This window comes from Pleurodeles waltl, chromosome 1_1 (genome assembly GCF_031143425.1).
Source record: "Pleurodeles waltl isolate 20211129_DDA chromosome 1_1, aPleWal1.hap1.20221129, whole genome shotgun sequence".
Classification (NCBI taxonomy): Eukaryota; Metazoa; Chordata; class Amphibia; order Caudata; family Salamandridae; genus Pleurodeles; species Pleurodeles waltl.
In genome coordinates, this window is record NC_090436.1 from 146241599 (window position 1) to 146267190 (window position 25592).

At 41.5% G+C, this 25592-nt stretch overlaps 1 protein-coding gene across 2 annotated transcripts in view; it reads right to left on the bottom strand.

Annotated features, from left to right (window-relative positions):
- The window catches only part of MYO5B (myosin VB), an 842958-nt gene that overhangs the window by 627743 nt on the left and 189623 nt on the right, over positions 1-25592 (bottom strand). For both annotated transcript variants that reach the window (XM_069219220.1, XM_069219218.1), the window contains exon 2: positions 3306-3416. In XM_069219220.1, the coding sequence (XP_069075321.1) occupies positions 3306-3416 (111 nt within the window). The remainder of the gene's footprint in view (positions 1-3305; positions 3417-25592) is intronic.

Genomic DNA, 25592 nt, shown 5'->3' on the forward strand with positions numbered 1-25592 from the left:
CAAGACCTCCCTTAGCTCACCTAAGTCCCCAATAGGTAAGCTGTCTCACCCAGATGATGGTTTTGTTGATGTGGGTCAGCAAGGGTCAGAGGGTGAAGGGAGGGCAAGGAAGAGGGTTAAGGGGGGTCTTAAAAACATCGCCTGCGGACTGACAATGAAGGACTAAAACCACTTTAAATTGGCAAATCAGACAAAACCGAACAAGAATGGACAAGTACAAGGCTGAAGCAAGATGAGAAGAGTACTGCTGCTGTTGTTACCTTAAAGCACACAGTCCCTCAGAATATTGGCCTGGGCCTAGCTCGCCCATGCTAAAGGCCGGTCCTGTACTCAGTGCTGCTTGTGGCATGGATTCATTAGGTATTGTAGCTATGATAGACCATGGATGGCGATTTGCTGGAATGGACATGAAAAAGACTATTCCTATTGAATGCTTGGCCCTTGGTGACCTGTGCACGAGTATGGAGGAATTAAGTCAAAATAGCTTTGCTACTGCTATTGCTTTAACCAGTTGAATCTGCCAAATTAGACAATAGGTTCTGGTAGGTATATTTCTGCCAATGGCATTTTGCGAAAGTGGTACTTCACAGTGATACAATTTGTCATTTTAGCAAACCTCCGGCTTTTTGGCGGAATTTCCTATAAATTAATTTTCAGCAAAGATTTTCTTCTCACCCCCTGCTAACTGGTATTTAATTTAACAAACTTCATGACGTCAGCGAAATGGCGCAATCCCTCCTAATTTTCCAGGGAACTACACTTGAACAGCATTTTACTGCCAAACAGAGAAGCTTAGTATAAAAATGTGGGAAGTACAGCTGCTGAACTGAGGGAAACGAGCGCTCTCGCTGCCAAAGCTGTGTAGAATGTGCACGCGGCGCACCTGCTCCCCGATGGCGGGAAGATGCCCGGAGACACATTCTAGAATGTTCTCTTCCCGGAGGACCCCCGGGGAGCGCGAGCGCACCGCGGCCATGAATCATCGCTATTGGTGAAACGCATAAGTGGAAATTCAGAGGAGTGGAACAATATCAATAGGGTTTGTGTACTTTTGGTGAATAGCAATTTCAGTTTTTTTTGTACAAGGGGTGCTTTCGGCTGCTGTACCGGCGGCTTAGCGATGCTGATTAAAACGTTGTTTTCATAGCATTAAAAGCAGCTACCTTCCCTTGGACGCGCTGTTCTGTCACAGAGTGGCATGGTATGTGCCAACTGCCAGTAAAAAAAAAAAAGGTTCTCTGGGGCGAAAAAGGTAAATAATTCACATAATCCTGGGAGCTTGTGCAGATGAGAGAGTGGGCATCTGGCAAATGAAAGAATTCAAAGTTTTTAATCAACTAACAGTAGCTGAAAGTTCAGCTCAGCAAAAGGAAAACTGTTTTTATGAATAATTATTTTTTAGGTCTGCTTTAGTCAAGATGTTCGATTTACAAAAATTAGAAGTATTATAAATGTGTTAGAGAGTTTTTCAGGCGGCCCTCTCCATCCATTCGTCTGTTAAGGTGTCATTCCCATTTTTCCTCTGGCCACTGCAGTCATGGATCAATGGGTCAGTTCACTTCAGTCAATGACTAACTTTACTGTGAGTTATGGCATTCTGCTTTTTCACATCCACACGACGGACTAGTGTGGAAATGCACTTTTCGAGAGCAAAATTATATTTTGCTGTTAGCCATTCAGGCTGACAAAGACCCATCAGCTTCCCAAACTATAAAGTTTTGCGGAAAGCATGACAAAAAAGCATTAACAAAGCCAAGAAGCTGGCATCCAACACCAGCCCTGTTAGCTTTGTCATTGTTTGTTTAAATACAGCACCAGGGGAGATATCCTACCACGGTGACCTGTATTTTGAAGAAATCATATATTTTTACGTGGTGTATGTCATAAGATTAAGTTCTGTTTATTTTCTGCTAGGGTTGATGGTCAGTGGAGCAGAGGTGAGTGATGGGCACCCCTTTATGTGTTGCTAACACTTTCACCAATGTTGTGTGTTGGATGGGAGGGCAGGTGAGGAGCATACCTCATGGGCCAGATAAATGCAGAGACACTCTCACACAGTGTCCCAGTACAGGTTGGCATCGAAGCCATATTTTCTGAACATGCTCCCTGTAGCCTAGAGTTTTTTCTGAAGAATTTCAATGAAATTCATACAATATCCCATGATAGGTGTGAAATGTTATTTAACTTTCTCTCATGACACAGAAGCTCCAACTTCATGTGCTGTAGGGCATGTGCTGTCACTCTCACCAAAACTTTGCTTTCAATAATACTAAATTTACAATTTAAAACTCACAGCAATTGTCTATGTGAAGTCGTACAATACTCATTAGGCATGACGCGAGATTATTAAAACTGCACAAATGCATAATGAACTCTTAATGTCTCGTAGGAAAAAACAAACCAGCAACATTGAAAAATAAATAAATAGAAATGACTGCAAACACTGTTATAGAGCTTTCTAGTTTGAAAGTGTAGAAGTATGTTGGGGTTTGTGAGGACACAAACATACACTTTTGTACTACACTTCTTATATGTATCTGGCACAACCTGGCTTAGTTGTGGAAGGTTTATAGTCGAGGAAACAAAGACTATATGAATTGATAAAGTAAGATTTTTCAATGCCACTGCTATTCACAAAACGTAAATGTACACTTCAATTTAATTGTCTCGTTATTAATATTCTACCAATTCAGTACACTACTATGTGTGATCAAATCTGCACACCGAGCCTGGGAATATGTGTTCAAGGGTGGGGATACAATGGAAAATTGGCGAACACCCACATATCTGTATGGTTAAGTGCATTCACAAACGTTTGCAAGGCAAGATTTAAGTTCATCAAGGGCAGGATTTAATCGGACATGCAGAAGAGGTGGAAACACCAGTAAAATTGGTGAGGGCATAGTATGTACAAAGGGGTTCTCCAGGGAGAAAAAGGTTACCCTGGAAAAAGTATAATTTCACCAGGATGGTATTTTCTCATGTTTACAAGTACATATGATGCATTTATACATATTACAATAGTGTCACATTTCAGTTACTAGAACCCCTCTATTGCAGCTTTGGAGGAGCATTCATGGAATATTTTATGAATTCAAAATAAAAATTCGAAGTAACTTTATAAATTCCTCCTGTGGATTTGGCCTTTTAAGAATCTTAAATAACTGCAACTAAAAGCTATCTTTTGTCTAGGAGCAGGAGTTGCTCAGAACCACCTAGTTTTCCAGGGATTTCAACGATGCACCGCCCCTGATGGACATTTAAATCAAGACTTGCGGTCGTAAAATAAATTAAAGTTTTGTTACCGATTCATCTTCTAGTTTCAGGTGAAGGCTGGTGTCTCCATCTTTGTAATCTTTGACAATTTCTGCCGATTTCCACACTTCATCTGCATCCGGAATCCAAACCCTTGTGTACTAAAAAAGAATAATACAAACATTATTCATTACGTTATTTAAAATTGATCTATTTCACGTTTGATTATTTTTATTTTTTTGTGTTTTTTTGGGTAAACTTGGACCTTGCAGGTCGTGAAGTATTGAACAATGCAACTTCAATAAAAACATAAAAGATAGGCAGCGGCACAAATAACAAACAAAACAACAACAGACCAACTTTTATAATAAATACAGATGACAGTTTTGTAAGGATGATCATAACACAGAAGCAGCCGTGTGAATAGCCACAAGGAAGGATTTCTAAAAGTGAGAGGGGGTTGCTACTGAAAAAAACCTGACAAGAAGTCCCAGGCAATCACCCAGGGTCATGCTTTGCTCGTCTTCTAGCTGCTGTTGGGATTACTGCAATTCATTCCTATTGTCTCTACCTACTACTATTCAATAGAATATTAATTAAACATTATTTTCATATAGATTAGACCGTTTCACATTGTACTCATTGAAAATACATTTAGTATACCACTTATTTAGGGTTTGATTCATACCCATATTTATGAAGATTGGAAATCTACTAATCATAGAGGTATGCTTGTGATAGCTGTGGATTGCCCCATTTTCATGGGATTAACAAAATCCCAGGTAGAATACATGGAATTCTATCTACCCATCTGTCCTCCTCACCACATTTATGTTCCTTCAGAAGACACATCTGACACCAGCTACTGAAAGGGAATATACTGTTATGTGTATTTATAAAGTACCTCCACCCGCAAGGGATCCAACCGCTCATTTATTGGTTCCATGAAACTAGATATTCAATCACCCAGATTCATATATCATCCCTTCTCCTTACCAGAATCTTCTTCCATCATCAGAATCCAAGGATGTAGGGTCATTAGTAATACAGAATATAATGATGTAAACAATGAATAATATAGAACCCATACATGTAAATAAGACACTAGACCGCCAACTCCTCAGTCAAGTAAGATACAACACATCCCTTGCCACACATTCTCCTCTTTCTCTAAACTTATTCCCACAAATTGAGAAATATTTATTCGATTCCACAAGAAATAGGTCTGTGCCATGGCAGTGTACAAAAATAATTGTAGCCCAGTAACACATTATTTAAAAATAAAAATAAAAAGTGTAATATGAAAGAATGTAATAAGCTATTTACGACTATTGTTTAGGGAGGAGTAGGGTATCATGACCCGTGCAGTACTTCACCTCTTGGGAGTAATAGCTCCTCCCACGCTTAGCAAAGGTAATAAATGACATATTATACTCCGCACATCTGCACACATGCTATTTCTCATACCCAGTTTGCACCCTGGTGGCACACACTTCTATGGCTAAGTCTGGGTGCTCAAATTGGAAATGAAAATAAATTCAGACAGATTGTGGGGTCTTCCCTGGCTTCAGAAGGGCAACCTTGTCTCCCTGTTTCCTGGGAATACCCATGTTCCCACACCAACCCTTCTTTAAGTGCCCCAAAACTTTCCCCATACAGGTAGATTTTCTGTAGAGCTAAGGTTCATCTATGAGCATAAATGCCAGCCACCCATGATTCTGTTGATTCTGTGAGTCTGGAGCTCCAATTTGCGTCCACATATGGGAATGTTTGGTACACAATAAAGACTTGGGCGTACAAAATTGTTGTGATTCAGCTCCATAATGAGTAAACAGCACACAAGGCCCATGCATTTCTTCTTTCTTATAATAGTTTCAAATGGGTCACAATATTGTGGAAAGTCAGTGAATGGCAACCACACATTTTGATTGCGTTGTATGTCTGTGTATTTCATACAGTATGAAAGAACATTCATCTTAACTGCACATAGTTTGCCCTGGATAAAGCCAAACTGTGAAACTCCCTTCTGGATGTTACTTACACCACTGATTCTAGTTCCACATCTTGCCACATCCTTGTGAATTGCAGTGTGCTACATATCATTTAAGATGTCTCTAAGAATGCCTACTAGCAATATAATATGTTTTATTTCCCACACTTTTATATCATCAGCAGTTTGATAATGTATATTTCATTGTCTTTATCTTGAGATAAAATAATTTGAGACCTCCAAATAAATTAACATACCTCATAGCATACATTGTAGAATAGTGAGGCCTAAAAGGCTGAACTATGGATAGCTTAAAAATCGCGTTTAATAAAATAGGAGCACAATGGAATAAACAACGGTACAAGGATAGTTAGTATGCCAGGCAAAATATCATTTTGCTGCTGGAGCACTCTTCAAAAACTATTAAGAAAATAAATGTTCAGCCATTTTGTGGACAATTGGTGCAAATTAGTAGTTGCACACTTAGACGACCCATGTAATCTACCAAACATATGTGAAATGTTATTGAAGAGGCAAGTGTCATATGTTTAAAGCAATATTGGACTTTAGGAAATTGTTATCAAAGTCGGAGCAGTCAACGGCAGGGAAAACAATGGAAAGCGAGATAGTTTGCTGCTCATCACTGCAAGGATTTTAAATGTGCGAATGTAGCTGGGAAGCAGCCGAGGCCTACATGCTAGAGATGGCTGTAGGGAGAGATGTATAATGAAGAACATCCATTCTGCACACACACCCTTGGATTATATACACCTAAGTCTCAGATACTTTCTACTGCATCATTTCGTACTATTTGATAAAAACATTTAGAGGGGATTCACTACGTTGCTCAGAACCACAACATCTGCAGACATTGCTCAGACACGGGTCGATCCCAGGTGACCTTCTTAGCCACCAAATCAGCTTTCCTTATTATGCAACAATAGAACTCTTTCTGCCTAACGATTCAAGGCGGCCTTCGTGTCTTCCATTTTTATGATCTAAACTGGTCACTGTTTGCAGACTGCTCACACCGGTAGACACACATGTAACCTGTGATTATTGTGGGTTTACAAAACTCACTTCATCTAATTGTGAGCATATTCATAATTCTGCGTGCAGCAAGAGTGCACACAGGAACATGCTGAGATGCTCACCTTGATTTGCTGTCAGCAAAAATGACTCTTTAGGATGCCTAAAATGACATCTATTTTCGATTGACTGGTTAACTGCTATTATTTGTTGAATAATGAATGTTTAACAACACCTTCAGCTGGTTAACTCTGAAGGGGGCACTTTATAGCTGATCTCACCCTATATCAAATGGAAGATATAGAGCTATTTCATTTTGATACCTAAGAAAAAGATAATTATATATTGTTTTTTTACATAGCACTTCATACTGCAATTCGGATGTTTCTATGCACTGTAAATATGATCTTACTATTAGGTAATTTATTGGTACTCAATTTACCAACCTCAGAAGAATGAAAGTCTGATTGTTTCAGTGTTGGGACAGCCTTGGAGGGCTTTGAGCCCGAATGCTTCCATTGTGCCCTTGCACCTCTTTGCCTCACTGTCCTTCCACATCTTCTCGCTCTCCATTTCGATGATCATCTCAACGCGGAAGCTCGTCGTCAGGCAGCCCGCGGTCTCTTTGCAATGTTTTTTTGCTATGCTGCACCATGGCGTTGTCTCTTGTCTTGAGAGTCTTGAGCAGGAACTCTGCACACGTGTCCCAGCCCTCACAGGGTTGTCCCTTCAGCGGGAAAAGGTTGCAAATCGTGTTGCTGTTCTTCTGGGAGAACCTGTGTAGCACTTCAGGCAGAATCTAATATGTATATGCTCCATCCCTGATGTTCATTCTCTTAACCACGTGATTGACGTCCTTCTATGAGAAAGCTCCTTAAAAATCCCAGGTTTTCTCAATATCAGTTTTGTAACCTTTGATTCCCTTAAGATTTTTTTCGGTTTCCTTCAACTAAACTTTGATTTTTCCTCCAACAACTTCCGCAGTCACAGCTGGGCATCCACGCACGCACCCAAGGGCAAAAAAAGAAAGAACCTGAAGATGCTGAACACTCAGAGATGCTTCTGATGTCACAATGGGATGGACAGGACACCGAATGGTCTAAGCCACCTGGTGGAGGTTTAGGGGGGAGAACTTCTAGAGACAATTCTGGACCTAACCACTAAACTGATAGTTGGACAAGTGATGCGCATTACGTGAATCCAGAAAAATGTTTTAACATCATTGTGTTAAGACAGTAAATTATCTGAAGTTACAGAGGTTGGAGGGTCTAGGGTACAATCTACAGTGTTTGAAATACCAAGCACGGTACATGTTGTCAAGGTTACAAATCGTACAGAATTCACAACTAAATATTTGCAGTTTTATGTAAAAAAAAAAAAAAAACGTTAAAATGCTACACCTAATAAAAGACTGCACTTTAAAACGCACATCTCAAACCTTACACCTTTAAACACCACTGGACAGATCAGATCCACAAAGCAGTGGGCAATTCTATCAAGAATGGACCTCTCCTGGGATTTACGCTGCTTACCACTATTTACACATCCATGCACCTGATAAGGAAATTGATGGTTATTGCTGATTTGTAAGAGTACACCTGGTAAAACACACCTCAAGGCACACTATCCACAAGCAGACAATCCCCCAGTTTAAGGCTGAAGTAATTTTTTGCACTTAACTTTCAGCCAGCCCTTTTCATCCAGTCGTTGTTCTGCTTTAATGTTATTGACATTTTGTTTCCACCCAATACAGCATTCAACATAGGGCAAGAGGTAAGCTGAGTTCAGCCATTTGTTCCTTTCTATGGGAGTAAGGGTATTCTATGGAAGCACAATATTATCACTCAAAGAAAAAGTAGCTCCTTTCAGTGCCAGGGATATTTGGGCATTTGTTTGATTTTATTTATTTCATTTCTCTTTTTTTAACATTGCACCTTCTGCATGTCCAGTGATAGCAGCTTACATTTTGAATGGATTTCAATCTCATTCCAAGGTGGAACTTTTGAATGTACCTTCTTGTGCATACGCATCCACAGGAAGCTATCATTGGATGGGCCACCAGCCAAGGCATGAACATGTGCGCATATGTGTACACAAGAGCAGATATTTATTAATATTTTTATAAAATCTTTTATGAAAAAAACATTTAGAGAACTCCACTGTTGTGTGCACACACATATGAACACATGGACACCCTTGTGGACTCATGGGGGGGGGAGACTATCTTTGGAAGCTTTACAATTTTTTTCAAAGAATATTTTTACATTTTTATTGCTTTTAAGTACAACAGTTGTTCTCGCAAGGTAAACACAATGTTCACAGTACCTCGCACGAACACTCGCCTCCACCCACATTCCCACCAATAGAAAATATGATGTTACGGTATCCATGACTGCCTTAACCTTCTAGGCCATGATGGGCCCATCATTTGCTCCAAGCCTTCTCATATTTGTTGGACATCCTTGTGCTATATATATTGTCTTTCCATCTTCGCACACCAGTCCTTAGCTGTCTTCCAAGCTGCAACTGAAGAAGCATAGGGGAATGCAATTTTTTGTCTGTATCCCTATTAGCCAACAATGTGTCCAGCCCCATCAGCGTCCTGTCCCCCAAGGATCAATCAATCATTTTTTATAAAGCGCAACTACTCATCCATGAGGGTCTCACGTTGATGGTGGTGGGCCTGGGCCTCATTCGAAGAGCCATGTCCTGAGGGTCTTCATGAAGATGGTGAGTGATGGGATTTGTCTGAGGTGTGTGGGTAGGTTGTTCCAGCTCTTGGCTATGAGGTAGGTGAAAGATATTCCTCCGCCTGTGGTTTTCCGGATGAGTGGAATGGTGGCTGGTGTCTGCTGGGTGGATCAGAGGGGTCTGGCGGGGTTATGGAAAGAAAAGCGATGATTCAGGTAGGCCGGTCGGATGTTTTGAAGGGACTTGTAGGTGTGGGTGATTAGTTTGAAGTTGATTTGCTTCTCTACCAGGAGCCAATGGAGGAGTCTCAGGTGCTGGGAGATGTGTTCCTGGCTGGGGTGGTTCAGGACGAGTCCGGTGGCGGCGTTTTAGATGAGTTGTAGTTTCCTCGTGTTCTTTGTCGTGGTGCCGGTGTATAGTGCGTTGCCATAGTCGAGCTTGCTTGTGACTAGGGCATGGGTGACTATCTTGTCTCTTCCGTAGTGAGAGTGGACCAGTTTTGAAATGGGTTACCCTTACAGTGTAACCTTTAAGATTCCTAAAGTTCCATGTCTGTAAGTGCTGACATCAGGAGAAAATCAAAGATTCTCACAATAAAAACTAATATTCTGACTCAAAAAGTCAGGATTTATTCCTGAACACTAAATCAGTTCTGCAAAAATGCCTCCCTCGTAGAAATATTTCTAGCATTGCACATGCATACTGCATGCACTGTGTATTATGCACCTTTTGTGCACTTGGCATTGGACTTGACAGAATCTTCACTCTTACAACATTGGAATGTAGGGGCCAAAGTGCAGCGTGGAGTGGGCAATACTCTGCAAACTCTGCCAGAGGAGCGGAATGTTTCACCCACGTATACGAAATGTCTATTCCCTATCTACACCCCAAACATTAGACATCCTGAAACTGCCTATCAAGGAAATCAATCCAAAACCACAACAGGACAGTGTCTTCGAAGATGCCTCCCATCAGCTCTTCATCACTGTCACAATCATGGTTTGTGTCACTTTAAATATGAATATGTCAGGCAAAGAAAATGTTCAAAATCAAAGACGTTTTAATTGTTTGGTGCCATCTGTGATAAGGATGCCATCATTTGAAGAAAGCACGTTTCATAATATGAAATATAAAAAATGAATCCCACGATAATGTATGTACCACACACCCCCGTGCAAAGCGAATGTATTTCAACAGCAAACCACAGGGCAGCATTCCAATAAGCTTCATCCCTTTTTTTGGCTCCAGTGACTCAAACGAAGATCAGAATATTTCTATGATGAACATGTAGTGTTATTTTAAACATAGATGTGCCACAATGCATTGTTGCTTTGTTAAAGATGTGGTGCCACTTGGATTGCACCATTTGCTCAAGGTGATGCCAATGATATCTGAGATTCGGTCCACTATACAGTACACAAAATGCAACAGGTAAACACCACAACCACGTATAGAAGCTAGCACTTAGCCTTCGCTCGACCGCAAACCTGATTAAGTAATTAGGCCTCCTGAGACTAACAAATGAAAGCAGATCCCACACTGTGGCTTCAAGAGACTCAAACATTTAGGCTGATCTTACAATGAGGCATCAAGTAAAAGAAACCCCACTAGGCTTCCGAGGACTCACATCGAGGTAGATCCCAGAACGAGGTTTCCGTACAGTCAAACACTGAGGCTACAAGAGATTCAAACCTGGAGGCAGACCACACACTGAGGCTACAAGAGATTCAAACATGGAGGCAGATCTCTCAATGAGGTTCCAAGACCTAACTTTCTTTACTTCAGGAAGCGTCTAAATTAGAATTTGAAATGGCATTTGTAATTAAGCAGGAAGCGAATAGGCGTCTAAATTAGAATTTGAAATGGCATTTGTAATTAAACAGGAAGTGAATGAAGAATCATGGAGAGAGGACCCTACATTGATTCTTAGACTCAAACTACCTTTGTCAAGTCCCAGGAGAGGAGAGGCCATTTGCAGTTGTCAATTTAAGTGTGTTTATTTCATTTAATTTTAGGGGCTCAGTACAGCCTGAATCCAACCACAAATGTCTGTTGGAGTGTTGTACACAAAAGGGGTGAATAGTAAAGATCTCAATTCATTGCCAGACATCAAAAATACATTTTTTTAAACCTTTTACCAAAATTAGATCTTAATTAGCTAGCTTTGTGTATAAGTAAAAAAAAGTAGCAAAAATGACGAAAGGTCCTTGTAAGTTGAGAACAAAATCAATTAGTAACTAGTAAGTTATTGGGGGAGAAAGCATCTGCCCAAAAAATTGCTATATTTCTAAGCACCAACAGGCAAGCATTGGCAAAAGCAGAAGTCTGGCATTAGGGAGCGTGCAATGTTCTTTTTAATATTATTTTGCATGTATATGCAATGTGCAAAAAATCGGCAACAATATAAAAATGTACAAAGAAAGAAGAGGGCGAGCAGCCCAGGAACACTAGCCCTAGCACTGAAGCGCTTTCCTTTTCAGGCGGCCGAGCACGTGTGATCAGGCTAAATTCAGCCACAGTGCAAGGCAGCCAAAGGTTGAAGCAAACTGACTCATTGCTCCAAGATGTATGCGCTTTGCATGTATGCAAATGTGAATGACACTTGAGCAGAGCGGTGGATGAAGAAGCCTGGACGTAAACTTCTCTTTGTCTGTACCTACATGTATTTTTATTACGAATTTATTGGAAAACATGAGACCAGCAAGACAGCGAAGCTGGCTTTATGCCAGACCTAAAAAGCTTATAAAAAGGTTATAAAGTCGGAATCACAGAAATCGATAGGCTGACAAATAAAAAGAATGGAACAGAATGACAGTAATAAAAAAATAGCTGAAACGGTTTCAAAATTATGTCTTGTAGCTTTATTGGGCCATAAAGTACTGAAATCAGCTGTTATCCAAAAATTGTAAAAAATATTTTTTGGGCCATTTATCCATGCACAGCATATCCCATATCTAGCTGTGGACGGCCGAGCTGAGGGAGCCAAGGAAGACAAAATCAGGTTAATTGAGATGGTGCTTTGAAGCGAAAGCGGCCAGCCATAGAGACCACTAAACAATTTGGGATAGAAAAAAAATCCAAAAAGCAGACTATCTCAGTTGTAACCAGCCAAATTAGTCCTGACACCGCAAATACCCCGGTTCTATAGCATTTTGTAAGCACGCACAGTAACTTACAATGAACTATGTGTAAAAAAAACATTGTCGCTGGCACCGTCCCATTATAAGTGCAGCACGTGGATATCAAACATAGCTATAATCACTGTTCCATATGCGGGCAGGCTCCCAACAAGGTGAAACAGGACAGTTTGTTTCTTATTTACATATTGCGCCAAGTAGGACTTCCCATCAAAACCTTCGTGAACATTCTTAATTTTAAGTATGTATGCCTAGCCTCTTTGCAGACGCATTTTCTTTAGATGTGTAACCTTTTGCAATTAAAAAGACGTGCAAGATTTACCAATGTTATTTACTCTTTATTCCCGACGGGTCTCCCTTCAAGGATCTAGTAATGGGTTCCAATTAGATTAAGGTCTTTCTATGCACAATTAGCTTCAAAACCCTTTGCACACTGTTTGAGAGTCAGGACAATCTCTGAGTTAGAAGTCAGTACCAGCAACAGAGAGAACAGGATTAAAAGGTCACCAGGAAGTCTTGAAGAAGTAATTAGGCAGGGGTGCTACTTTGCAATGCTGAAGGAGCATTGCCCCACTGCCTCAGCCAGCAGCTGAAAAATAAAACAATATTTTAGTATTGTTTTATTTTTCAGCTGCTGGCTCAGCCAGCATATGCTAGGAGGGGTGGTGCTGGGCCATGGGAAGGGGGCTGGGGAGGAGAGTCACCTAAGTGCGCATTTTAGTTTGGCCACTAGTCTTAGGCTGACCAAACTTGACATGCGCACTTAGGTTTCTTCAACCCAGCTGTATTGGAGAAACTGCACAGACTCCCATTCACTGTCTCAGTGGTAGACCATGCCGTTCTGACCAATCCTGACCCTGCTCTCATGCTAGGTATGGAGCCTGTGCTGGTGTCCCAGGGACTGCAGGGACACCAACACCATCGAGAGGAATGCAGGGAGGCGACAGCAGCAGCAAAAGTACTTTTTTTAAAAATAATTATTTTATTTCCCTCTTTCCCCTTGCCTGCCCCTCCCCTTCAGAATTGCGGCAGCTGCCACTGTAATCAGAGGCAGGAGGCGTGGTCAGGGAGTTTTATAAAATACTGTGGGAATTTGGCTCCTGATATTCTGCCATTTAAGCAGACGTTGATACTCATCTTCAGTGCATTGGGCCCCAAATGTCCACGTCAGGGCCATGTCACATGTACCACCCTCATAGACTTCCTGGCCCATATTTCACAGGGGAAAAACAAGATTACAAGTCCCAGAATCCGGTGTTGTTAGCTGTCTGTAGGTGAGGCCCATAGCCTTTACCAGTTATCGGTTGAGTTCTCCCACGGTGTCCCCTAGAAATCAAGGGGCAGATGGTATGTAAGCAAATATTGCGGTGTTCTAGTGTTCTGCAGACAGAATAGCCAAACCCCGGGAAGGCGCTACGCTGTTGTTTACTGGTGCGCCTATGTCCTACACATTCATCTTCTTCTGTGGGAGCTTGTCTGTACCTACGTTATCCTTCTTTTCTCTTGCCTTAACGTGGATAGCATCTCCTTTGATTCCCACACTTCCTGTGCAGGAAGGCAAGAAGCAGAGCGCAGTGTCCTGGCTGGTAACCAACTCTAGTGCACGTCACTGCGTTGGGATGCTATGATAAACTAGCCTTCTGGGCTAGGTACCTGGGTCAAGGCCATAGTGGCTAACAGGATTACCAAAGGGTTCCTCTGGTCACCCTTGATTGATTTGCCTGAACAATAAAGCAATGTGTGTCAAGAAATAAAGAAATTAAAGGTCCAAACCAGACTGAGTTTAAAAAGACAAGACTTTTCTAACCAAAATCAAACAAGAATAGGATCACGGTATCAATAGCTATAGCAGTGCAAAACTGATTTTAAAAGGGTACAAAATCATAAATAAAAAGAATAAAGCAAAAAGAAAATACTTCCTGTAACCTAGAAGAATGGCCAGCAATGCACTGGAATTGCTTCTTGAAAGGGGAGCAGTCAGAATCATTGACGACTCACAAAGGCAGAGGGGCTCGTCATTTGTTTGCTCTGATGCACCGACGTCCTCTGATGGGGATGTTTTAGACAGAGGTGCAAAGAGGGTGTGAAATGACCTTAGCTAGCTCAGGCACCTCACACGCCCATTGTCCCTGGATTAACCACATCACATTGAAAGTCTAAAAGTCGCAAACCAAACTAAGTCGTTTGACTCGCATCACCCTGCAGAGTGTTTTAGGCTGAATTACATTTAGGATTAACACATGATTGCATTGGTCAAACCTGAGCTCTAAAGTAACTCTTTAGATCTACAAAGCCGAATCCACAACAAAAAGCTACCACCACAACATTTGGTGATAATGTCCCCCCCGATACAGGTTCATAGCTCGGCCAGTCACTGGAGAGTAGGCTGCTCATCACTAAACCTGCTGACCAATGAGGGGTAAAGTATTCACATTTGGCAGGCCTCAGTTACATAGGAGTGCCCAGATAGCATCACAGCAGGCACACATTAGTGGGAGGGACATTAAGAAAACACAAGCTTGCTTGAAGAGCACGTGGGGGTTGTGCCTGGTTAACAGGCAACAGTCCACAGGACAGATCCAGAGTTCTAAGTCGGAAAGGCATCCCAGTAGACACATTTCCTAAACTGCTCTGAGCACATGCCTGCAGCAACAAAATGTCATAATGCTTTGGAGCATTTTGGGAACTGAACAGGTAAAGCATCCATGCTGTATTTTGCTAATACGTAAACACACACACTCCTCTCTGTAAATATGAGGACCGGCCATTGACCGTAAAGGAGTGTGTATTTACTATTCTAACGCCACACGCGCTTTGATAGTAAGGAAGATTATGAAGCGGAACAAGGCAAATATAACTGCACTTTTAGTTTTTTGATGCATTCGCTCTAAACTACCTAAACACACTTCGGGGGCTGGTACTCATAACGTGTCGGTCCACATAACGCGTCAGTCCTCACAAGGATAGTGTTTGTCTGGGCCTGACAGGGTTTACCCACGCTATGAGGACAGTTATGGCCCCTCACAGTGTGGGTTACACATGCCCCCGCCTCTCCCACTCCAATAAAACACACACACACAAACACACACCCACCCCCTTGTGGATTTAGATTTTGCCTTTGAATCCTTCACTTGAGAGAGGTAAATCCACTCATAATAGCAAACAAATAGAGCTGCAAACCTATTACTTTCCATCCGCTCACCACTGCATGTGCTTATCAAGCCCTTAAGAATTTCTATTCTAAGCTCTGGATAGATTGCTACGCAGAGCTTTCCACCCCGGGCCAATCAGAACGCGGCTTTTTCCTATCAAGTTGGCGAATCTGTGATCCGTACAAAACACATTTGAACTGGATGATTACAACAAAGCAAAATGTTACATTTTTATTAAAAAAAGGAATTCATGAACCACAGGCAAGAGGCATCACGAGGCACGTGACCAGACAAAGCATGTTACATTGTGAAAAGAAGATAGGGGTGAAATCAAAGGCTGGAGTTTACATTGGTTTCACTAGTGAACGTTGCTTGTTTTTGCAAACCAGAGCTCGCTCTATAAACTCACTGAATACCCTAGGGTAAAAGTTAAAAAAAATTAGAGGGGTGAAGTGGGGTACTGGAATCTGGAATACACAACAACACCAGCAGAAATTATATTATAAGAAGTGCTGTCCCAATCCCCTCACTTCCGTGGTTCTAGCGGGAATTGCAGTGTTTCCTGGTAATGGTAGACTAATATTCTACAGAATCTAGCAACAGACCACCTGATCCACAAAAGGTAAGTTAGAAAGAGTCATAAATTTGCTCTTACCTTGCATGGAAAACTATTGCAGTTGTGAACTTCTGAGAGTATTCACATGTATACGATGTACTAATGCAGACTATGCACCAGATGGAAAATTCCAATTGCAATGTGCAATTGCATATTTCACTTTCTCTTTAACAAAAACCCTCATCCTACACCCACAAAAACTTTGGGGGTATTCTCTCCAAATAACAACCATTTAAAGTAATTTACCTCTGCCCGTGACAGAAATGCAGTTGCCCTTGTGGAACACTACCTGCGAATTGTTGTTGAATGTCTACAAACATACAAGTTATGGGTGTTCACCCAATTGCAGAGCCAAGGGATGCCCTCAAAATCAGCGCACAACCACATTTACAAAGTCAGAAATCTCACCATCCTGGTGAAATTTCCCCTTTTTGAAAAGTAATTTTGAAATTCTGTGTACAAATTGGACATTTTACACATCGAACTTGATGTTCTGCATCTCATACACTGGTTATTCTTCTTGTTTCTTGTTTGTTAACTGTTAGCACTGAATCCACACATGCATGTTTTAAAAAGCTTTGTGGAGCATGGCCTGTACACCGCACGTGATGGCCATGTTTTGACTCCTCTTTCTAACAATGGTCCCAAAAGCTGTTTAACATGAAGCGGGTAGTCATTACTGAAGAGGAGCCCATTACCCAGTTTATCTCCATTGAGTGGTGGGCCAGTTTCTGAACTCTGACATGATTTTCATCTTGAAGGCACAGTAACCGGAACTCTAGATGAGCGCAGTCACCATTTTCAGACAACAAGCCACACATTCTTAATCATCTGTCACTTTGCATTATTGCTATTTTTCATCAATAGCTATGGTGTGGCAGCCTAATGATCAATAAAACAAATATGCAGTAAGGTTCAGAGTATTGCTTTTACTAAATGCAGCAGCATGGAGTCAGCCTCTATAGGTTGCTTGCTCCCAGTCCCAGCACAATGATTCACCTGGGTTTTTATACCTTTTGGTGCGTCTTGCCTATTTAACACAGTCAATCGGCCATTACTGGGTTTTTCTAAACATGTTTCCAATTATTAATCAACATCAGACATTTAGCTATATTTGGATATTGTATTATGAAATATGCATCTCAAGCAAAGAGATAGATTTACAAGCAGACACATAGGGGGTGATTCTGACTCCGGCGGTCTTAGACCGCCGGGGCCAGGGTCGGCGGGAGCACCGCCGACAGGCCGGCGGTGCCACGCAGGGCATTCTGACCGCGGCGCTTTGGCCGCGGTCAGTGCAGGAAAACCGGCGGTCTCCCGCCGGTTTTCCGCTGCCCCTAAGAATCCTCCAAGGCGGCGCAGCTCGCTGCGCCGCCGAGGGGATTCTGACCCCCCCTACCGCCATCCTGTTCATGGCGGGAAAGCCGCCATGAACAGGATGGCGGTAGGGGGGGTCGCGGGGCCCCTGGGGGCCCCTGCCGTGCCCATGCCAATGGCATGGGCACGGCAGGGGCCCCCGTAAGAGGGCCCCGCAAAGTATTTCAGTGTCTGCCTTGCAGACACTGAAATACGCGACGGGTGCCACTGCACCCGTCGCACCTTCCCACTCCGCCGGCTCGATTACGAGCCGGCATCCTCGTGGGAAGGGAGTTTTTCCCTGGGCTGGCGGGCGGTCTTTTGGAGACCGCCCGCCAGCCCAGGGAAAAACTCATAATACCCTCCGCGGTCTTCTGACCGCGGAGCGGTATAATGGAGGGCGGAATTCTGGCGGGCGGCCTCCGCCGCCCGCCAGAATCAGAATCACCCCCATAATCTAATGATTTCCAGAATTTGTCAAGGACTGCAGTTACTACAAGTTCAGCATAGTCACCAAGACCTTAGACGTTCTGCAAACTCTTATAAGGTGTCACAACATGTAGCATGAAACAAAATGTCTTCTACAATGGGAGTAACTTACAAATGAGTGCATGAGTTAAACCTAAATTTATTGTTGCAGGCACTGTCACAGGAGCTAAAGACAGGCGTTGTTGCCATTTTGAGAACACAAGCAGGCCAAATCTTCTGTCCTCATTAGTCATGCGGCGATATTGTTATTTTGCATCACTAGACCACATTTTGGGGGAAACGTATAAAGCATGATATTTACCCTGATGTACGGTTGGCAAGTTGACCAGCTTTCGCTTATTACAAGGAATACAACTATTATCTCACCTCAATAGTTGGTCATAAGTGCATTTATTTGCCTATTAAATTGGCATAAAGGAATCTGAAAACCCCACAATATGTAAGCTCAATTTGTGCTTTTTTCTCAAATCATTATACATAATCTACAAATATTGACTTTCTCTTAGATTACCAGTCGTTGGATGTAATACAACTCAAGCCCTATCTTATATTTACACTAGAGTATTGGTAACACTGGTTTTATTAGCAAAATGGAGAAATGAAACACAAGACAGATGCAGGTATTTTAAGTAATTCATAAACAGTTTAAAACATATTTCACTTACACATTCATATACATTTGGATTTTAGTCAATGCATTAGATTCAAATTAATGTGATTTTTAATGTTAATATTCAATTTAAAATATAGAATGTGTCTTAGGCAGTCTTTATACAGATTGCTCTGATCATTTTCAGACAAACAAGTAAACGGATGTTTTAATAGGTTTTGCCTTTCAGCAGATCATTACTAACTGAAAAAATGCTGCAAATGGCAATTTCAAATCCTTGTGTTATACTGTATGCTTTAATCATAGATTAGATAGAACATGCGTTTCATGTATTTCACATGCTATTAAGATAAAAAAATGTAGATGTCTATACCAACATTTCTTAATAAATAGAGTTTTGGAAGAAAAGCTAAAGGTACATTCTCTTATGAAGAGGATAAATCTGTCATAGTCTTTATTTTTATTTTTATTAAACAGTGATATAATAAGATTAAGAAAAACAACATTGTTTTAATATGTTTACAATAAGTTTCTGAACGGTACATAATTGAGGTAGGTTCTTCATATGTATACATGTTAAATTGCTTCAATCAATACATGTATATATTTCTTTCCTATACCCTTTCTCATTGCATCTTCCTTTCTTTGCATTCTATGATGAATGTCTCTTTGTTCGTACTTTTTTATATATTATCTGCTATAGTATTATCTGCTATACAACCTTAAGATATATGAACTTGCAATTTATACATTGATTTTAAAACTTACCATGTTTAAGTTTCATACTGTACAATTTAATTATTATATGAAATATCAATAATGCTTTAAAAAATAATAAACAAATTAAACAAATATATCTTTGTGGATTAAACATTTACCCCAAAGATCTCTGAATGATCTGCAGGTGACAAGGTTGACATCCCAACATGGTCAACTTAGCTTTTCAGCCTATTATTGTTAAGAATGTTTCTGGCAGTTCAGACTGGATAATAAAATTTACATGTAAAAATGTTCTGTGTAATGTGTTTTGAATAAACCAGGTAGAATGGCTTTTTAATATAATAACAGAATAAGCAATTCTTGTGAAAGTGTATTGCTTTTATTTCATGACAGTATTTTTGTAACAGAAGTGGAAGCACAAAAAGCTTCTTCTTTCACAAGTGGTGAGTCAAAATGATGACTAGAGATTGGATAGTATCAGATGTTCCACAATAGTGAAAAAATATGACATAGACGCTACCCGACCTTTCAACAGAAACAATGCCAATCGGTCTCACTTACCAATGTTCACCGAGCAACACAATCACCTTTGCCAGTGTCTGAGCGCCTCCGTTAAAAGGATGGTAAGTAAAAGCCTAGAACACAATGAAAACACTTTTTCTATACTTTCAGGGGACTTACAGCATGCCTGATGCAACATGTGTTGCATCATCATGTGGCATGTGCATTACTACAAAGTGACATTGCGTCATGCAACATGGGGACCATCTTGAAAGTATAGAAAGAAATGTTTTCTTTGCTTTCTAGATTTTTCACGTAGCTGCTCACAGTTGTAAAGCATTCCGAGGGAGTGGGACACCCGAGGGGTCCCCAAGGCTGCTATCTGCTGAGGGACATAGAGAGGGCAGGGGGGAAGGACCAGGAGGACATGAGGAGATTAAGGTGTGAAGTGCGAGATGTTCCAAAAAAAAAGATACGCACTCTGATGGAGTGATAATCAAGTAAAAAACAATGTAGATCCATGATGTAAACAGTGGAAGGGTACAACGCAGCAACCAATCACAAACATGGTAAAAGAGAAATTGTCCAGAGGAGGGACAAACACAGTAGAGTCAAAGAAGCAAAAATCACAAGCACAGGGCTGCAAATTGACAACACAGCCATCCAATTCGGAAGGAGAAAGGAGCAACGTATGGAATACAAATCTGCCTGCAAGTTCATAGCGAGATATATTTAAAAAACTGTTCATGACGAGACTGCAAAATGGTCCCCCTTGTTGCGCTGACAGGAAAGGGAATATCAACTGATAATACAGGAAAGGGAATATCAACTGATAATGCAATTCTTTCTTTGAGCCTGTGTCACTTAATTCAAAGGAACATGCTACAAATATTTTAGCCAGATTTCCAAATGAAACTAGAGTTCTTTTTACACTTTTAACATTAATGTAACACTAAGGATGGATCTATAATCAAAATAATGTTTATGGGATAAAATATAACCCTGAAAACATTTTTATTAAACAAATATTATTGTAAGAAAAACAATCTTCCAATAGCACCACATATGACAGCCAGACTCATGTTTAATATCACCAGACAGACATTAATTTGTCCAGTAATTTTAAAACTAGCCAATGTTTGCACTATATTTCATATTTCTCAAATTATACTTGCAGATCACAAAAAGTATAGTCAAGAGATCAAACTATTCTCAAACTTAAAGTGTTCAGCGAAGAGCCCCCGACTCTGAAAAAGTTGCAGTTTATAAAATAATGCTTAAGAACTCTGAACTGTGTTTAAAGCATGTGAGGCTGAAGCCTCATCCTGTTAATAAACGTATTAAGATATTTAATGAGTGCCCCTTCAAAACTACCTGTGAACCACACACCTTTTTTAACCAACTTATGTATGAATTGTTCCGTAAAATGGCCAATGTGGACCCCTTTTTATAACTTTTTGGGAAATGGTCAGCCCTTTAATATCCCTAAAGGTCAGCTCCAGAAGGCAGCTCTTGATGAGTCTGATTAGTTATCTGAATACTTCCTTGTGGTACACACCTGATCACCAAGGCCTGATTGAATTAGAAAAGCACAAGACTAAAATGATCAAACTACTGAAACAGTGATCATGCAATGATCTGAGCACAGAGGTAAAAACACAACTCAATCTACTATCCTTTAGGGGAGCCCTGGAGGCAAGTGCAAAGCCTGGAACCAGCACCCTCCACCCTCTGCACAAAAGTACCAAGAACCAGCAAGAGCCCTCTAGACTTCCATCCAAAGGAATGCCCCTGCGGAGACGTGCATCTTCCACTGCTTGGAAGGGACCTCCTCAGAATGTCCCTCTTGAAGAATGTTCACAGTGCCCCGAGGTGGCACCTTAGTGACAACAGAGCGCTATACAGAACACATTAAATATGAGCATTAATGTATACATTCTGTCTAGTCTCATGGCTTGCTGTTGCATTTACATGTAATCAGGGCCACTGGAATTACGGGATTGTGCAGCCAAAGCAAAATTTGTATAATTATACATTTGCCACATCTGTCACATAATCCTTAATCTGTTGCATAAACTGCAGATTTTAACAAACAAAAAAAATGTTTCTAGCTCAAACGGTTCAAAAGTTACTAGAAATGCAGTGCCCTTTGTTGTTGCCTAATGGGAGGCCCTTTGCAAATTTGACTGGTCACCTCTCTGTAGCCTATTGCTATATTTAGGTGTTAAACTGGTACTAATGAAGTGCAACTAATGCCCAGCCAGTGTTGACAAGTCTCAAAATGACATTATAATGAGGTAATAGTATCACAAAATGTGCCACACATTTTACTCAACCCTGCCACATAATTCGGCCCTCCCCTGCCGCATAATTCCAGTGGCCCGGGATGTAATAGAAAACAACCACAGGTTAACAGATCCAACAGACCTGGGTTCCCAATGTTCGTTGCGTAGGCCTGGGTCCATGGCAGATTTTCATAAAAAATTAAATCTGCATGATGTTCATGTTAAAATCAGGTATGCATCCGGCCCTGTGGCTCTACGCTAGATACCCGTGTTGTAGGTGAACTAACATGAGCATGAGTACTTACATGAATACTTCATGTTTCCAGCTGTTGTCTGGGCCTGCTCCTTAAGGTTTAAACCACACTCGGGGAAGGACCGGTTCCAAGAGCACTGTATCAATATTTCAGAAGTCTATCAGAAAGTACAAGGTCTGCCCTGTGTGACTGCCGGAGCATGACTCGGAGCCCCCACAGGGAGAACCGCTATTCATGTAGCTCCAAGGCTGAAGCACGGGACATTTTCAAAGGGAGTCAGATCAAATAAACGCATGAAAGAGTGAATATATTTGGTAATCAAAGAGAAGACATCTTCAACTGCAAAGAATTAAGCACATCGCATAAACAGTCCGGAAAAACGCAGCAGGACCATCAGAATCACAAAATCATTCTATCTATCTATCTATGGACCTACCTATCTATCTGTCTATGGGTACTGATTTTAATACAGATATACACGTGTATTACTTATTGGCCTGGCTCAGCTTTTTGGGCGTCACATGAGTATTCCGTTCTACTAGACAATGACCCTGATTGCCAGTTGCATGGCGCAAGGGTCCCGGAATTACAAAGGCCGGAATCACTGGTTCCAGCAGGTATTTCCACTGCTGCTCCATTCAACTCAAACATTTTCAGACCCAGAATGTAGACTATCATACTGAGCCAAAAATTACCTTAGAAAGTCCTGATTCTGGCCCATATCTTTGCATTAATTCATCCTTTTTCTGCCAATCAGCACCCGGTAATCTCACAAGGAGGGCCTTAAACTTCCCTTTTAAAACAATGTACTAAAAGCCATAAACCTCCTTCCTTTGTGTTACCTACCCTAGCAAGTAGAAGTAACAGCGGGCAGAGTTCCTGCTCCAAGACGAGCAGGGTGGGCTCCAACTCTCATCCCTGCGAGGGCATTGCCGTGATCAGGAGCCGCCATGATCTATCTCTCCAAGCCTACTCGTCACTATTGTAGAATGGAGGTGGATGAAAGCGCTGTGAACCTGGCAAGCCTAACCCTGCAACTAACGCAGAGTACAGTTGGGCTCTGCAGATGTCCACATAAAAAAAATTGCCAGGGCCCCAAGACAACAATATATGACCATTTTTTACTTTAACAATGATGTATTTTGTATATTACATGTTTAGTTTGGTACAAGTGGCATGAACATGGCGCCTTTTTCAAAAAGGGAAATATTTAATTAAAAGAATACGAGTAAAACTAGAGTATTAGTGTAAGATTTTCTGTAGTAAAAAGGAAACACGTTTTAATGAAGTAAGAATGGGGAATGTTAGAAAAAACATTTTTGCTCTGTCGGACAGGATACTCCCTTTAAACTTGACAATTGTCTGACGCTGTTGCCTGCTAGCTAGAGCTAAAATGGGCTCTGACTGCAAATCCAATGTTAAGATTAAGTATAATTTTCCTTAAGAACATTTTTATTAAACAATGGGAGCGGCAATGCTCATTAGAGTGGTTTGAAGCTGTCATTATCCAAATGGAATGCACTGTCATGCCTAGGGACCACATTAGTAGGAGGGAAATAAATCAGGCTCAGGACTAGACTTCTTTGCAATACATATTGAAAACAGTTTACAGATAGGACATCATCCACGTGTGTTTTGTGCAATAAAAGCAGCCAAACATGAAATGTAATCTTACATTTTCCTAACCATTATTTTATTATTTCTGGCTACTGGTAACGTTAGGCATAGCTTGGATCAATGTATCGCAATAGATATATGATGTCACAGTGCTTCTTAGAGAGCTAACAGAGAGCTAAATGCACCCCCAGAGTACAATAAAAGGAGTACACACTGTGGGGATCATTTCTTGTAACATTTCTCTTACAGAGCGTATTCAATGACTACTGCCTCTGTTTGTACTCCTCTCGGTGCACCCTTCGAGCCTAGGAAGCCACATATTAATATAGTGATCCAGCTATGAAAGAGACCTAATAATATTTTTATTTGCTTCAAATACTAAAGTAGGCAATAGAGAAGGAAACAGCCATATCCTCTAATATGTAAAGTAGCTAATCCAATGTGTAAACAAGCACTGGCACAGCCAATATGGCTGGCCTATACAGGAGTTATTGGCTTGGCAATGTGCTTTTACCATGTTGTACACCCGTGTGGAGTGGAGTAGATTAGATTGAACTGGAGTGGGATGGATTTGATTGAAGTGGGGTGGATTGGATATTTTGGACTGTAGTGGGGTAGACTGGACCAGAGTGGTATGGATTGGGCTGGAGTGGGGTGGACTGGATTGGATTGGCGTGGGGTGGGGTAGGTTGAACTGCGGTGGACTGAATTGGGGTAGAGTGGGATGGATTGGAGTAGACTCGATTGGAGTGGAGTGGGGTAGATTGGAGCGGAGTGGGGTAATTTGGAGTGTGGTGAATGGGATGGGGTGGATTGGAGTGGGGTGGATTAGAGTGGGTGGAGTGAATTGGTTGTGGTGGATCGAAATGGGGTGTGGTGGGGAGGAAATATGGAGTGGGGTGGATTGGAGTGGGGTGGGGTGGATTGAATTGGAGTAGATTTCATTGGAGCGGGGTGGATTGAATTGGAGTAGATTTCATTGGAGCGGGGTGGATTGGATTAGAGTTGGGTGAATTGGATTGAGTGGGGTGGATTGGACTGGAGTGGATTGGGCTGGAGTGGGGTGGATTTTGGTGGATTGGGTTGGAGTGGGGTGGAGTGGGTGGAGTGGGGTAGGTTGGATTGGGGGTGGATTGGATTGTTGTGGGGTGGATTATGGTGGAATAGAGTGGGGTGAATTGGGATGTAATGGTTTGAACTGGGGTGAGGTGGAATGGATTGGAGTGGGGCAGACTGAAGTGGGGTACATTGTTTTGGACTGGAATGAGCAGGTTGAAGTGGGGCAGATTGTTTTGGACTGGAATGAGCAGGTTGAAGTGGGGCAGATTGTTTTGAATTGAAGTGGGGCAAATTGTTTTGGAGTGCAGTGGGACAGATTAAAGTGGGGTAGATTGTTCTGTATTGGAGTGGGGCAGATTGGAGTGGGGCATATTGTTTGGATTGGAGTGGGGCAGATTATTTCATACTGGAGTGGGGCAGATTAGAGTGGGGCAGGTTGTTTTGGATTGGAGTGGTGCAGATTGTTTTTATTGGAGTGGGGCAGATTGTTTTGGATTGGAATGGGGCAGATTGCTTTAGATTGAGGTGGGGCAGATTGTTTTGGATTGGAGTGGTGCAGATTGTTTTTACTGGAGTGGGGCAGATGGGAGTGGGGTAGATTGTTTTAGACTGGAGTAGGCAGATTGTTTTAGATTAGAGTGGGTCAAATTGTTTTGGATACGGCGTGGGGCAGACTGATTTGAAGTGGCGTGAGGCAGATTATTTTGGATTGGAGTGGTGCAGATTGTTTTTATTGGAGTGGGGCAGATTGTTTTGGATTGGAATGGGGCAGATTGCTTTAGATTGAGGTGGGGCAGATTGTTTTTTTATTGGAGTGGTGCAGATTGTTTT